Here is a 15,518-nt window from a genome sequence, read left to right as displayed (position 1 = left end):
GTGTGCTGATTGCACTTGCACTCTGAGTGCAAGTCCCAGGGAAAGAGGTGTCACTTGCCACAGGAAAATTAAAGAGCTTATCCTCTAAGCACGTTCCTTTATTACCCTTCAGATAGCACAGAGTGTCAGGAAGAAAAGGCGACAGATCAGTGCTGAATTAACAAATTCACTGCAACTCTCCCAAAACCTCGGGGGAGCTGTTTGCCTCAGCACCAGGTGCTGGCAGGTGTCCACCTCTGCCATGGACCTCTCCATCCACCTCTGCCATGTGCTTCTCAATCCCCCTCCACCATGGACCCCCATCTAGCTCTCTCATGAGCCTCCCACCCAGCTCAGCCATGGACGTCCCCATCCACCTCTGCCATGAGCCCCAATCCAGCTCTCCTGCAGAGGCAGCCTGGATTCCTCGCTGCCAGAGCATTCCCCAGGAGGGGCTCTCTCCTGGACAGCAGCTGTTGTCCATTACACCACATCAAACACTCGACCCTTGGACATTTTCAACCATGCTTTCTATATTTTATTTTTACCACGAACACCACAGTGAGGACTCAAGGCCCATGTGCAACAGATCCCAGCTTTGGCCAGAAAAGCTACTTTTTTGTAATTTATCATGGATTTCTTTTTCTGCAGATCTTTCTGATCCAAATTTAACCTCTGGGAAGTCCAACAGTGGAAAAAGGAAATGTATTTTTATGAAAATGGTATCTCAAAATGAATAGTTCACAGGTATATTGTACGTGTATTATTTCAAACGTGTTTGTGCAGAAGGGATCATCAACCTGAATGCTCAGGAAGAATGAAAGGGTGGTCAAGCATGGAAGGGGCTGCCCAGGGAGGTGGTGGACTCCCTGTCCCTGGAAGTGTTCATGGAACAACTGGATGTGGCACCCAATGCTCTGGTCCTGACGAGCTGGTCATCAGTCACAGGCTGGACTTGGTGACCTTGGAGTATTTCCAACCTAAATGACTGAGTTGGAAGGGACTTTAAAGCCCATCTCGTTCCAACCATGACCAGGGTGCTTCTACCAGAGCAGGGACACCCAGAAGCACCCTGTGAGCTCTCTACTGATCCACATTAAAGGCTGTAACTCCTTAAAGCCAGCCACAGCCTTTGGTTCACTTGCAGCTCTGTAACTCCACTGATTCCAAAGGATTTCTCCTGATTTTCACTGCTGCAAACGAGGCAGCAATCAAACTGAGCATTTCAGATTGTGTTATGAAAATGAGCCAAGCCTGCCCAAATGAAGCCCTTGCATTTTATTGAAATGATGTCAGAAAATGTTGGATGAATATGGATGATTTTTGCCAAAGAGGAGTCCCTACACATTTCATTAAACAGGAATGGCTTAAAATGGCATGTGACAGGAAGCAATCTTCTGAGAGCAGCTACTCACCACAGTGGTAATGTGGAAAAATGTAAGGAGAGGAAAATGATTTTTAAATTTGACATCTGGAAAACATATCTGGTGGAAGGCAAGCTCCAGAAATACATGTATATTTTTAAATCCAGACAAGTTGCATAACAGACAATTGATGTCTGTGTTTCCCTTTGCTAATCTCACAATAATTAAATCCTACCACTGAACTACTGGTGCTGGAACAACTCTTACTCCTTTATTACCAAGCTGATAGTGCTGGATAACGGGTCTGAACAGGTCCTGGAGCAGTTCACAAGCAGAGGAAGCGATGTCCCTGCAGACAGCCCAGCAGCACCCAGGCCCTGAGCAGGATGTCCTCCATGCAAATTCCCAGCAGATGGAATTCACGAGCCAAGCCACTCCCGCCTTCACTTCATCCATCTTTTAACTTCCCTGGCCTGTTGTACCCTGCAAGGAGGGGCTCAGCATAACAGCCTCCTTTTCCCACGGGATCCGTGATTCTACACGTTAGTGGGGAAAACTACTGTGCAGTTTGTGACCTTGTCACCAAAACTCAAGGTAAGGACAGCAAAAATTTATGCTTGAATAAAATTTTTGCACTCCACTTCTTTAATGATTGGTCTTGTACATCATTAAACTGTCTGTGGTGTATCCAGAGGGAGAAAACAAAGTGTCCTTGCTGTCCTACAGAATGGGATGTTGGTCTGTATCCCCACCATGCTGCATCCCCAGAGGGAAGAGGGTCAAGGGACCCTTCTGAGGCCCCACCTGCGGAGCTGCCTCCAGATCTGGGGGCTGCAACATCAGAAGGATGTGGAGGCACTGGAGTGATCCAGAGGAGGCCATGGAGATGCTCCAAGGGCTGAGGCCCCCCTGCTCTGGAGCCAGGCTGGGAGAGCTGGGGGTGCTCACCTGGAGAGGAGAAGACTCCAGGGAGACCTCAGAGCCCCTTCCAGGGCCCAAAGGGGCTCCAGGAGAGCTGGAGAGGGACTAGGGACAAGGGCTGGAGGGACAGGACACAGGAAATGGCTTCCCAGTGCCAGAGGGCAGGGATAGATGGGATATTGGGAATTGGGAATTGTTCCCTGTGAGGGTGGGGAGGCCCTGGCACAGGGTGCCCAGAGCAGCTGTGGAAGTCTCCCAAGCCAGGTTGGACACTGGGGCTTGGAGCAGCCTGGGACAGTGGAAGGTGTCCCTGCCTGTGGCAGGTTGTTGGAACTGTGCTCCAGCTAACTTTCTGCTGGGCTACATGACCCAGGCTCTGGGACAGAGCAGTGGATTTTTATTTGGATAAAAATAACTTGACAGACAGAAACCTTTTTAAAAGCATCAGAATATTGTTGTCAATTCAACTCTCCTCATCATAACTGGTATATTAAACTTGCAATCTTTTTATCAAAACTGCCATGTCTTGAATTCTAAGATGACGCACCCCAGTTTTCATAGAATTGATATTCAATTCCTGATTATAGGCTTTTGCTGTTTCTGTCTGGGTTTTTTCCCCCTTGCACTGAAAAGTAGGTGCCTTTCATCATTTATAATTCAAAACGAAATGAAAGAAATGAAAGTATCAGACCCATCTCAGTGTTATACATTGAGACCCTCAGAGGCTGGAGATCCTGTGCTGCTGCTTCCCTCCTAGGTTAGGAGCAGTCTGGGAGTGTCTGCAGTCACCCCCTTCCCAATCCCAAATCATTCACTTCAGTAGAATTTGTGGCTATTTGTGTAACCAAGAATCTTCCAACAAAACACAAGAAAGGCTGATTCTTTCAAACCAGAACATTTTCTGGGGACATATTGATTTTGTTAAGTCTTTCAGAACCAGTCCCACTGCAGGGATTTTGCCAACTGCTCAGTTGGACCCTCTGGGAGACAGGAACAGCTGCAGGTCATTCAGGCTTCCAGTTCACATCTGATATTTAAAAAATCATAGTGAAAAAATGATTCCCTTTTTTGCCCACAAAACAGACACTTCAGACTCCTCCCCTTTCCCACTGGAAATTTTTTATACTTTAACAATGAAGGCAATACAGAAATAATTGCTTGGGCTAAAAATTCTGAATTTTAACTCAACAGGAGTCACCTTTCAGTCGCCCCTTATTTCACACTACATAAAAGGTCATCAGGATTCCTTCAGCTCCTGCAGATGAGCATGGTGCTCTTCCTCTGCAGGATGCCCTGAGGTTGCAGAGCAGCAGGATCCTCCCTAGCACTGTTGCTTATTTATAATAACTGGTTTTCAAGCAAAGCATTTCATTTTTCACAAGGATTGCTTTCTTTTCTTTTTTTTTCTCCATTGTATAATAGAAAGAATTTGTGAATTAATCTGACCAAAGCAAACACATCCCACGATTCCTTCCCAGACAAAACTCCCACTGAGATCAACTGTCACTTTTGCTCAGAAGAACCTTTTTCCTGTGAAGGAACTGAAGAATTGGCACCCTCAGTGTATCCTACAATTTTGACTGACACGGAAATCGCTGCAATCCTATATCCAGGCCAAGCACAACAAACTGTTTCTTACTCGTCTCATCTGCAGTCAGAAAACACCATTTAGGTTCCAAAACTCCCTGTATTAGCACTTAGCTGCCTCCAAAGGGTTTTTCTAGCCCACATTACTGAGTGTCAGCACAATTCCTGCAAGGAAGGACATTGCTTTTATGGGGCCGGGGGCTGAAGCTGCCCAGGTAAGTGCCCTGCCTGAGCTCACACACGCCAAAGGCTGCAGCCAAAGCTCCAGGATCCAACCCACAGCTTCCTCCCACTAACATCTTTCTTCACCCTCTGGTTTGAATCCCAGTATTTATGGCACATGGTACCTAGGCGTGCCTTTTGTAATGACCAAAATAAAAAGCTCCTGTTGTCCAAACGCCCCGCCCCTGCTGTGTGTGGGGAACTGGCTGCACATGGGTACTTACAGGTCGACTTTCCATGGGTTTTCTCACAGTTTGGACAATGATAGATGTCGATATCTGGTGCCTCTTCTTCTTCCACACCGACACAGCTGGAACACAAGAAGGTGAATCTGACATTAGCCCGACCATCTCCAAGCACACAGTGAGTGATGAAAGCCCTGTGCAGCTGCACTGACCAGCAGCAGCTCTGTCCAAACACGGTTTGGGGGCCTTGTACGCTGGTACAGACTGGGTTTATGTAGCCTACATCCCTGAGGTGTTGCTACAAAAGCTGCCAGCCAGAAGCCCACTAGTAGGCCACTGTGGAACTCCATGAAAATGTGGCAGTCCCACAGAATGTTTTTTTCCCAAGGAGACCATTTTGCACTCACACAGAATTCTCCCAGCACCATCCCACGTAAACCTGATTAACAAAACACATCTTCACAAAATATGTGTGGGCAGCTGTGAAGTGCCAGAGTGATCTTGGCAGGGGATACCACGTGCACAACTTCCATGGATGCCACCTCTATTGCACTATAGGAAGACGAGGAGGTGAAGCAGACACCCAGCTCAGCACTCCTGGCTGCCAAGGGGATGGGCTGTGCCCAGAGGCCACCGAGGTGGGTTTGCAAGGGACACACCAGCAGCACCCACAGCCCCTGGGGACATCCACGGACAATCCCACGGCAGCACAGCGCTGGGGAGGAGCCGAACACACAGCAAAGTGTTGGAGCACCCAAGACAAGGAGCTGCTGCTCAGTCCAAGTGCCAATCAGCCAGCCAAAGATCCAGGCCCAGCACAGTGCTGCTCCTGCCCACAGAGGAAGAGCAAAGGGGACTCTGCTCCTGCTGCCTGTGTCAGGAGCAGCCCAGGCTGCAAGGTACCACACAGAGAAGAGCTCAGTGGGGTGCTGTAGATTCATCCCGTGTGCCTTGGCTCCGTGGGAGCTTAGCTAGGCAAGAGCACCCATGAGAGGCATCAAAGGCATCTTAAGCACCAGCCAGGCAAGGCTGGATTGCACCATGCCAAGAGTTCTCCCGGGGTTTCTCTGCTTTCACCACCTGAAATGCCTCCTCAGTGCTCTGCAGTGGGCAGGGAACAGCTCCCAGTGCTCTGAGTGAGCAGAGAGCACCTCCCAGTGCTCCTCAGCTCGCAGAGAACACCAACACTGCTTTTCTGCCAGGGAAAAGGCATGGGCAGGGCTCATGCAATGACATCTCCATGCACAAGGCCTCATTCTGCCTCCTGGCACTCCACCAGCAGCGCTGAGCAGTGGTGAGTGCAGGAATTAAGAGTTTACAGCTCCTGTTTCTGCCCTGGAGGAAGCAGAGCAGAGGATGGTTGCTCCACTCCCAAAGGCCAGGCAGCAGCGTGAGCCAGTTCTACCAAGCACTTCACAGAACCTCTCAAATCATTCTCACTCTGTTCAAGCTCTGCAGAACAACACCAGCGTGTCCAAAAGTTGGTTCAGCAATGGGAGAAATTCATAGAGGGTGGACACAACAGCAGCACCTGGTGCTGGTCCAGAAGCAGGAAGGCCATGACCTGGGTGCTGATAAGGGAGGGGTAACACACCATCCTGTGCCCACCCCTCCCACACGAGTCCCTGGACCCGCTCCTTGAGCAGCTCAGGGCTCTGGGGTGCCCTTGGCAGGGTGTGCAGGTGTCCAAGAACCAACACAAGCACACCTGGAGCAGGGGAGCAGCTGTTAAAATGCACTGTGAGCCCCCATTGCCAGAGGTGGTTTTGAAACCCCTGCTGACCCTGCGGCACCCGTGGTGCACGACACCATCACAAACCACAGACACACCTGCTGTCAGAGAACAGCAGCAACAAAACCAAGGCTGCAACCATGCTGGGAAAGGCCAAACTAGCTAAGATACAGAAACACATTTCTTTTATTACTATTGTAAATGTTGTGTCAAAATAAGATCCTGCCAGAAACCTTGGTGGGTATGGTGCCCCTGTTGCAGCTGCCAATGTGGGAGCCAGCTCCCTTCAAAGCAAAGAGCCCGGGGTGAGAGAGGCTCTGCAACCAAAGCCAGAGACACTCTCATCTCTGTGAACCCAGACTGGGAACAGAAATCATTCTTTTGGAATTGTGTCAAAGCAACTGCAAATTTGGCTGATTTTTTTCATTAAACAGTTACTTGAAAAAATACAAAATTATTGTGTCCCTGGGAAGCCAGCACAGAAAACTGAAGTTTGCCGACAGGAAAAATCATAATCACAACAATCCAATCCTCAGAATTCTGTACATATATAGAGAAAAATATCAGATTGGTAGAAAACACCAGAAAAATTAGTAGAAAAATACCAGATTAATCAGTAGAAAATTAAAACAAACCCTGGCAGATTAGAACCAGTGTAAGAATGTAGAGGATTCCTTTACCCACAAAGCAGTGTCAGCTGCTTATGCCACTGGATTCAGTTTGCTAACCTCAGTAAAGGTATGGATTAAGCTCTCTACAAGGGCTTGAAAAGTCTGTATTGAGGAGATGAGACCCTTGGCACTGATTGGGAGAAGGTTTGGCCAGCTGTGGCACAGGGCGATGGCTGCAGTGTGGTGGGAGCCATTGTTCTGAGAGCGAGTGAAACATCTGACAAGAACAGCGCAGAGAAGTAAAAATAACTGACCTCAAACTCCAGCGGGCCCCTGGAAGACACAGTCAACTTTTCCAACTACAGCACAGCCTTGGAATAAGGTTTGGCCACTTACAGCTGCTCACAGGGAGAAGCTGCTGCCCTCACTGTGTGGGAAACTGGGAGTGTGAACTGTCCAAGGGATCCCCCAGCTGAACTGCCTCGGGACATCAGTAACCAAAATATCAACCCCTTCCCGGCTGTGCTGCTCCTCTCAAGCAGCAGAGCTTGGCTGTCCAGGTACTGCCACCAGCAGGACTGCTGGTGGGCTTCCACATGGAAATAGGCACAGGAGACTGAATTCCCACAGTTAAAGCCAGACAGCCCCAGGCAACTGCCCGGACAGGAGCAAGGTTTCCCGCTGCCTGTACTGGCTTTACAGAGAAAGATTTGGGTAGCAGGGGGACATGACTGACCCTTGGGTTGGTCTGAGCATTTCCACCTGGGAATAAAAAGCAGAAGGAGACTGCCAGCCTTGGTAGAAGTCAGGGCCTGGTTCTGAAGCATCTCCTGCCTAATTTACTAATGTGTTTTTTCTCAGGGTGGTTAATTACCAATAATATAGAATCAAAGCATTTCTTCAGCTGAAGAAAACCAAGTCATCTACAGTGACTGAACAGTGGTGTCCTCCCCCTCAGCCCCCGAATTCCAGCACAAATGGCATTCTGTGGTTTGCATCTATTGGTTCTTCCCATGAGAACACTCCACTTTGGCCCCTCCAGATTTTTTTCCCAGCCCCATTTGCCCAAGAGAAACAAACATCAAAAAAACTCAAACCAAGCATTTGAAAATGATCAGATGGGTCTAGAGGCAGCTGGCACGGGATCACAGCCAGTGTTTGATCACAGGTGATGTGCCTGGGATCCAGGCAGTGCTCTCAGGATCCAGGTGCTGTGTTTGGGATCCAGGTGCTGTGTTTGGGATCCAGGCAGCGTGCTGGGAGCAGGATCCTGCAGCGGTCCCACAGCAGTGTCAGTGCAATCTGGGTGCATTATCACTGTCAGGGAAGAACTGGGAAGAGCTCCCAGTAGCACTGTTGGGTGATTATTCAGGCCCACCAGTGTGATGGAACTGGAGGTACCCAGTTCAGCAAAGGAATGCTGAGGCAGAGCTGGCCAAGGACGGGCAGGGAGTGGGGGACATGTAGCAGGAGGTAGAGCAGGGAGTAGCCTTGGGAACAGCAGCAGCAGGAGCAGACTGAGCTGCTCCATTTCTACCAGCAGGAACCCATTTCCAAAGTCCCAGACACTCCAGACCTGTGTGCTGCCAGCCCAGCAGGACCCCACTGCCACAGGAAGCCCAGGCAGTAATGCCACGCTCACGCTCCAGCACTCCGTGGCAGAGATGGTGACACGCGCACAGCACAGGCACCAGGCTCAGAGGGGCACGAGAACAGCCAGGGTGTCCCCAGCAGCACCCCCAGGGGGGAGGTCTCTGACTGCGAATTATCTCCTGATGCTGCTTTTTAACTGTGGGACAATGACGGCATCTGGCAGGACCAAACACGTCCCTGGGGAAAGCATCGGGGTCCCGAAGCGGGTTAGAAGGAAAGAATTTTCCCTTGGTGAAGGACAGAATTACAGAGTCATGGAATTGTTTAGGTTGGAAAAGCCCTCAAAGACCATCGAGTCCAACCATTCCCCAGCACTGCCAAGGCCACCACTGCCCCACATCCCCAAGCATTGCATCCATGTGGCTGTTAAATCCCTCCAGGGATGCGGACTGCACCACTGCCCTGGGCAGCTGTGCCAGGGATGGACAACTCTTTTGTGAGAGAAAACCCTTCCCAGACACCCCACAAAGGCCCTCACTTGCTGTCCCACGGCTGTTAATGCCTGAGGGGCTGCAGCCATGCAGTGCCAGCTGGGAACTGGGGATGCATCTGCAGCATAGTGCAGGGCAGGGATGTGGGATGTGGGATGCTGGAGCAGCAGCCACCAGCATCCCTCGCAGCTCAGGAAACCTTCCTGCCCAAACACAGCAAAGATAGCCTAAGAGATCAATTATCCTGCATCCAGGAATATCTTGTTGGAACAATTTTAACCAACCTAATGGTTGATTTTTAAATGGTCGTTAAGTGATTTAACTCATATTGAGGCAGTGTAAAAACTAATTTGATAATGAGATAAAAGGGAAATATTATGAAAAATGTATTTGAATTTTACCAAAACTGTTGTGGGGAAAAAAAAATAATAATGACAAGTAAAGACTTTGATAATGCAGCTGTTTAAGCTGATATCTCACCCATGTTACACAGACTTAAAGGAGAATTAGCACATTAGAAGCTTTTGCAGTCAGAGGCTACAAATTACATTTTTATTAGAAACTCTGCCCTTTGCCACTTTAAAATGAAATTGCTTCTGTGTTTGCAATGAAGAGATGTTCAAGTTTCAATATTCTGATAAAGTTAACAATGATTTTTTTGTTATGCAGGCAATAATAATAAAAGGTGTGTAAATTAAACTGGTTTTATAGCATGAATGTTTCTGGCAACCTTGGGCTGTCATCTGCAGGGAGGTAACATTTTAAGTAGCTTCAGGAGAAAAATTAACCCACATAGTATCTGTTCTATCAAAACCACGTCACCTCCATTATCAACCAGAAGACAAGTTTAGAAAAATATGAGAAAATAAAATCAACACGAAAAACACTCTTAGCCGGGGAAGAAAATCAAATCTAGGAAAACAGAAATAGAGCCAAAGAAAAAATAGGCTAACATCCCAACCCCTGGAACCAACGAAAGGCACATGCTTTATCTGTTCCTGAGAAGGATTCCAAACTCAGCACACAGGTGAAACACAGGGTGTGCAAACAGGCAGTGGGGTTTGGGTGAAAGTTGTCAGTCAGTGCAGGAGGGAATGACAGTGGCTTCCGGGGATGCTCGGCGCCTGCACGCTCCGCTGGGGAGGATGGCAGATCCTTCACTCTGTGCTAAACACCACACTGACCACACAAACTGGGTCTGGTTATTTTCCTTTGGGAATACACAAGTACAGTCAATCTGCTGGATGATGTAGCTCAAAACTCCCTGCAAGGGAAATCCACTGTAGCAAAGGCATAACACCACTTTGTCTCCTCTCCATTGCTGACGTGTTCCAACGTACCCCCAGTGAGAAGCAGGCTCTGTACAAGAAGAGCGGATATTCCCTGTGGATATGATGGAAGTTGTCTAATAGGTGTGCCTGAGTTTATTTCCCAAGCCAACAGCACCCAACAGAGTAGTAAAGACACTAAAGCTTCCCTTCCCTTCCCTTCCCTTCCCTTCCCTTCCCTTCCCTTCCCTTCCCTTCCCTTCCCTTCCCTTCCCTTCCCTTCCCTTCCCTTCCCTTCCCTTCCCTTCCCTTCCCTTCCCTTCCCTTCCCTTCCCTTCCCTTCCCTTCCCTTCCCTTCCCGGCACTGCTCCACCCCAACCCATGAGGACAAATCATCAAAGCTCCATGAAGCACATTCAAGAATTCACAGCATTTTTATAGGTAATAATTACTGATTATCCTGAGCTCATCCCCATCCCTTAACAACTGGCATTCCTCGGTGTGTCACTGATCATGCGTTGCACAGTAATGCTCTTCCTTAACAACAAGGTGTCATCTGTACAGAAGACACCTGTCCAGTTCCAGGAGCCTCCAACACCTGAACAACGCCATGGGTCCTGCTGAAAAGCAGCACTTCCCAGCAGTGGAGAGGCTCACACTTCATGTTTTGATGCCAGGCCAATGTTAAGTGACAGCAGTTTCTTGTGTCCACATCCCAGCATCCCGAAATGCAACAGCCAACACTGTGAGCACAAGAGGAGACAGAAAAGGGGAAAGAGGGAAACCGTTTTGAGAGCTAGGAAATGAGCTGTTCCATGGGTTCATGTCTCCTGGGCTGTTTTCCTGGTGGCTTTACAGGGTGAACTCTGACCAGGGCTCTCCCCTGTGTGCTCTCCAGTGCTCCAGAGCAAACAGACAAGCCTTTTCCTAAGCAGAAGAATTTGTCTCATCTAATCAGTCACATGTTTTCACGAAACAAATTCTGGAGAGCTGAAGCATGCTGTCAGCTAGGGTTAAAGCAAAGCAGTGAGCTCAGGAGTCATTCAGGAGAACAGGGACACACGCTGGTGTCACTTCAGCAGGAGACCCAAGACCAAGGACAGCAGAAGAAACCCATGTGCTGGTGTGGGCTCAGGGGTGAGGGTCCCCTGCATGGACCTCTTTAATTAAGGCCTAAGTGAGAGAGAACTCAAGCTGTACTGGACAGCCAGCATTTCACATCACCTCTCATACACTCACAGAAACACAAATGTGGAGGGAAAGGGAAAGGCCTCCTTTGCAAACTGAACAGCGTCTGCACAGCCCCCGCCAGGAGCCCAGCAGCTTCAGCAACACCCAAATGCAGGAACAGGGAAAATCCTCACTGCTCATCAGATTGCTTGGACTGCTCTTCATCCCAGGAAGTGAGCTCAGCTTTTTGACTCAGTTTCCCCCTGCAGGCAGTACCACCAACACCAGTCCCATGGCCTTGAGGCTGCTGTTGTAAAATGAACAAACACTGAGTGAGTGCTTTTGAAATGCCCAGCTCTCTGCAAGAGCTGGGCTGTGCTGCCCACACAGAGAGCCTTCAGAGGCTTCATAAAATTATAGAATATCCTCAGCTCAAAAGGACCCACAAGGATAACCCACTCCAGCTCCTGGCCCTGCACAGACACCCCAACAATCCCACCCTGGGCATCCCTGGCAGCGCTGTCCAAACGCTCCTGGAGCTCTGGCAGCCTTGGGGCTGTGCCCATTCCCTGGGGAGCCTGGGCAGTGTCCAACACCTTCTGGGGGAAGAACCTTTGCTGATACCCAACCTAAACCTCCCCTGGCACAGCTCCAGCCATTCACTGGAGTCACCAGACTTGGAGCTTCCTGGAAGGAGATACCTGTGAGGGTTGCAGGGACCTGTGCAAGCCTGCAGTACCCTAAGGGCTCTTAGGCTGGTACATAACTCTCACTGCCATCACTTGAATTCCATCAGTGAAACATTGCTCAGGATGACCAAGGATTTTAAGGAGCCAGTGGAACCATCCACCGACTGTGTGTGTTGAAATCAACACCTATGAAGACAATCTGACAGCGTTCCTTCAAACCAAGCAGTTCTGATACCATCATGAGATGAAATGACAGCAGCAGAGATGTGCATCCACCACAATACTCCAGATCCACCAAGACAACTGTGATGTCTTCCTTCCATCCTTATTTTTGGGCCCTGATGAACCACTATGGTTACTTCTGGGGCTGATGAGAGGAGGTCTGGACTTGAACCAGGAACTGAGACCGAAACAAAACCAAGGTCCACTTGCAAGACAGGAGCCTTGCACTGGGGGCTCCTCGAAGGAAGCAGTGTCCCAGCCAGAGTGATGCCCACGGCAGCATGGCACTGCCCTTTCCAAACCACATCTGCTGCAGGCCCCTGAGCCAGATACACAAATGAATGGCTGGTGACTCTGTGCTTTGCCTTGCTATAAATAATAAGGTTTCATTTCCTTCACAGAGCTTTTGATTTGTTTCCTTTGGGAGACTCACGTTATAATGGCATTAATTCCTATTTGCCAACCTTGTCCTTATAAATGAGGATCTTCATTAAATGAATGTTAAGCGATGAGCACTGTAATTAGGACAGATTTAAAATGCAGTGTGCCTAAATCAGAGACTGCCCAAGATGTTCTCTTTTTTATTAAGATATAATTTGAAGGAGAATTACTGCTTAGTGTAGAACGAATTATATTTTCCAACAACCTCTTCTCACTGAGGGAATGTACAGAGCAAGGAAATACACCTTGCTTCAGAAGTGAAGTTCAGCTCTCCTGATCCCTACTGCTGGCAGACGACACTCTCATGAAACACAGGGTGACAAGTGCTGGATGAGACTCTTTTGCCCCTAATTATTTTATGTCGACTCAAAATTCTGTTCAATCTTGATGTCATATAATTTAAAATAATTAAAGACTTAGAGACTGACCCCAACAATCAAGCACACAGTTCCAGCTGACTGCAATGCCTGTCATCTCGACGACCTCAGAGGCAACACCTTGAAGAGGCAAACACCTTCATCACTGACTGGGGAGAATGTGTCATGCCATTTTTTGCACAGCAGCATATCTCTTGCCCCATTCCCTGGCAGTGCCAGCCCAGGTCAACTCCCATCCTCTGCCACGTGCAGGACCTGAGCTGGGCACAGGACACCTGTGGACTCACTACTGTGCCACAGTGCTGCTGCTGAAAACTGGGCTCAGCCTGTTCAGCAGAGAAGCTGCTCAGCCCTGTGTGATTACAGCTGCCCTGATGTTTGTTCTCCTCCTTCTCTTCACTAGGTTTCCCAAAAGCAGATGGGAAATAAGCCAAGAGGGAGGGAACCAGAGAAAGAGACAGTGGTAAAAAGCAGGAATAAAACAAAACTCAAGGAAAAAATTGCCAAGCCCAAATTAAACCCAAAAGGTCAAGAACTCCATTAAACAAACAGAACAAAAATAACCCTCCTCTCAAAATCATTCTCTTAGGTTTCGTTTATTCCTTGTGTAACTCCACTGAAAGAAGTGGCACTGGTCCACAAAAGAATTTGGCCACATCCAAAATTTCTTCCAGGCTGGGTGGCCATACTGCAACTGCAGGGAGCAAGAAGGACTCATGCCAACCTGGGAGCAGGGGAAGGTGACAAAGCAGACAACACTACAGTGCATCCCAGCCCTGCCCCAAAGGGTGCTGCAAGGGCGACGGAGCTCCTGCCCTCAGGGCTGAGCCAACAGTCTGCAGGTGTGAAAAGTGAACTGGTCTGCACATGTCTTGTCTCTGCTGCTTTCTTCCTCTCTCCCACTCCTTTCACCAGTCACCTCCTGTTCTCTATGTATGGTTTCTGTTTCCTCTTCAACTGACGTGCAGGTGCCAGCCAGCAACCGCAGAGCCGGCAGAGCCGCAGCACCCGTCCCACTCAGCGTGACACCATTGACACAGCTCCGCTCTTCTGCTACAGAACTTCAGACAGATACACCTGAACAGACACATTTTGCACTCTACAGGATTCAGAAACAAAGCCAGTGAGTGGGCAGCACACACCCTGGCTCCCCTTGCGCAGCCATGGCCGGGAGCAGTGCAGGGCCCTTCCCCACAGCTCATCTCCCCAGCCTGGTGCCACCAGCACAGCATCCCCTCCACCCACAGACCCACACAGGACTCTTGGCCCAGGAGAATGACAGAATCACGGAATCATTTACATTGGAAAAGATTCTGAAGAACATGGAGTCCGTTTTACTCCATGGACTAGCCTGACACTCACCTTACAGGCTCGATGTCCTCAGACCTGTCATCCTCACAGGACACTCCTAACCAGAGCCTCTGTCAGCAGAATAACTTCTCACACTAAGCTCCCTGATGGCTGAGATCTAAAAACAAGTGGGGTGGACACTGAACTTTTCCTGCTGAGGTCACTGAGAGCTTTACAGAGCAAAGGGCCCCTGCAGGCAGAGTCCTGGCCCTGGGGCTCTGCCTGGATGCAAACGCTGGGTTGGGTTAGTGGCCATACACCAGAAAGTGGACTCATGCATAAAACTGCTCTTTAGCCTTCCTCCCTCCGGCTCCCAGCTCATCCCAGTCTGCATAGGCAACTCTCCAGATCTCCAAAAACCTCCTCTTCTATCTCCACACAGACTGCAAAACTCCTCTATGGAATTAGTGCTGGGTTGATCAAATAAATCCTTGTTTATCTGCTGAACACAACAGGGATGGAGCAATGAAGCGCATTCTCTCACATGCACTGAAGGCAAGTGCAATAGTGAACAAAAGATCCTGGGAATGGACTGATTTTCATGATCATTTTAGAAACCACAGGCTGTATCGTGCCCAGTGCAGAAGGGAGTAGGAAAGAGAATTATCTCAGGGAAAATAATCCTTGCATTACTGTATGATCAACAGAACTCTGTGATATTAGTGTCTCAGCACTTCTTCCTCACGCAATGTGTCACCTCAGCTGTTGGCCACTGCTCCATGAAGAACTCCAGGAGGCAGCCCACAGGAACAGCTCACTGTCAGAACAGCCTTGTACAAACCCAGCACAAATCATCCTCCACAGAGAAGCGCTGCAATCCAGCCTTCCTGTGTTTTCACTCATAGGGCACCCTCTGCCCAAGCACAGGTCAAACTACTTTACAAAAATATCTACTATTAGCACGTGCCTTTTTTTCCTCAGCAAACTGGTGACATTGTATAAAAGAAATATCACCCACCCTGGAAAAAAGGAATCAATCAAAGAGAAATAAATGAAGTTTCTAGATCACAGCAATCTGCAGCTACTGCACAGCCCTAGTCTTTGCCAGCATCACACTGTTATGTGGCCTAACTAGAACCTGTGCACGCCAGCAACAAATCTGTTATTCAAAGCTGGAAGTCAGAACCCCCAAAATCAGCCATGGCTCACTGCTCAGTTCCTTGAGACCCTACAGAATGAGGTCACAGCTCCAAGGTTCAGCATAACACATCACGCATCCACGAGGGATGAGGAGGGTGGGCACTGCCAGCTCTCGAACCAGGCCGTGTCCAGGCCCTACGGGCCAGCGCAGCCAGTTCCCATGGCTGTGTCCTACG

General features: G+C 49.1%; 1 protein-coding gene across 2 annotated transcripts in view; it reads right to left on the bottom strand.

Moving 5' to 3' along the window:
- PHF2 (PHD finger protein 2) overlaps positions 1-15,518 on the bottom strand; it is a 60,802-nt gene that overhangs the window by 28,721 nt on the left and 16,563 nt on the right. For both annotated transcript variants that reach the window (XM_069027827.1, XM_069027828.1), the window contains exon 2: positions 4,298-4,383. In XM_069027827.1, the coding sequence (XP_068883928.1) occupies positions 4,298-4,383 (86 nt within the window). The remainder of the gene's footprint in view (positions 1-4,297; positions 4,384-15,518) is intronic.

This window comes from Aphelocoma coerulescens, chromosome 12 (assembly GCF_041296385.1).
Source record: "Aphelocoma coerulescens isolate FSJ_1873_10779 chromosome 12, UR_Acoe_1.0, whole genome shotgun sequence".
Taxonomy (NCBI): Eukaryota; Metazoa; Chordata; class Aves; order Passeriformes; family Corvidae; genus Aphelocoma; species Aphelocoma coerulescens.
This window is presented reverse-complemented; position numbering and strand designations above follow the sequence as displayed.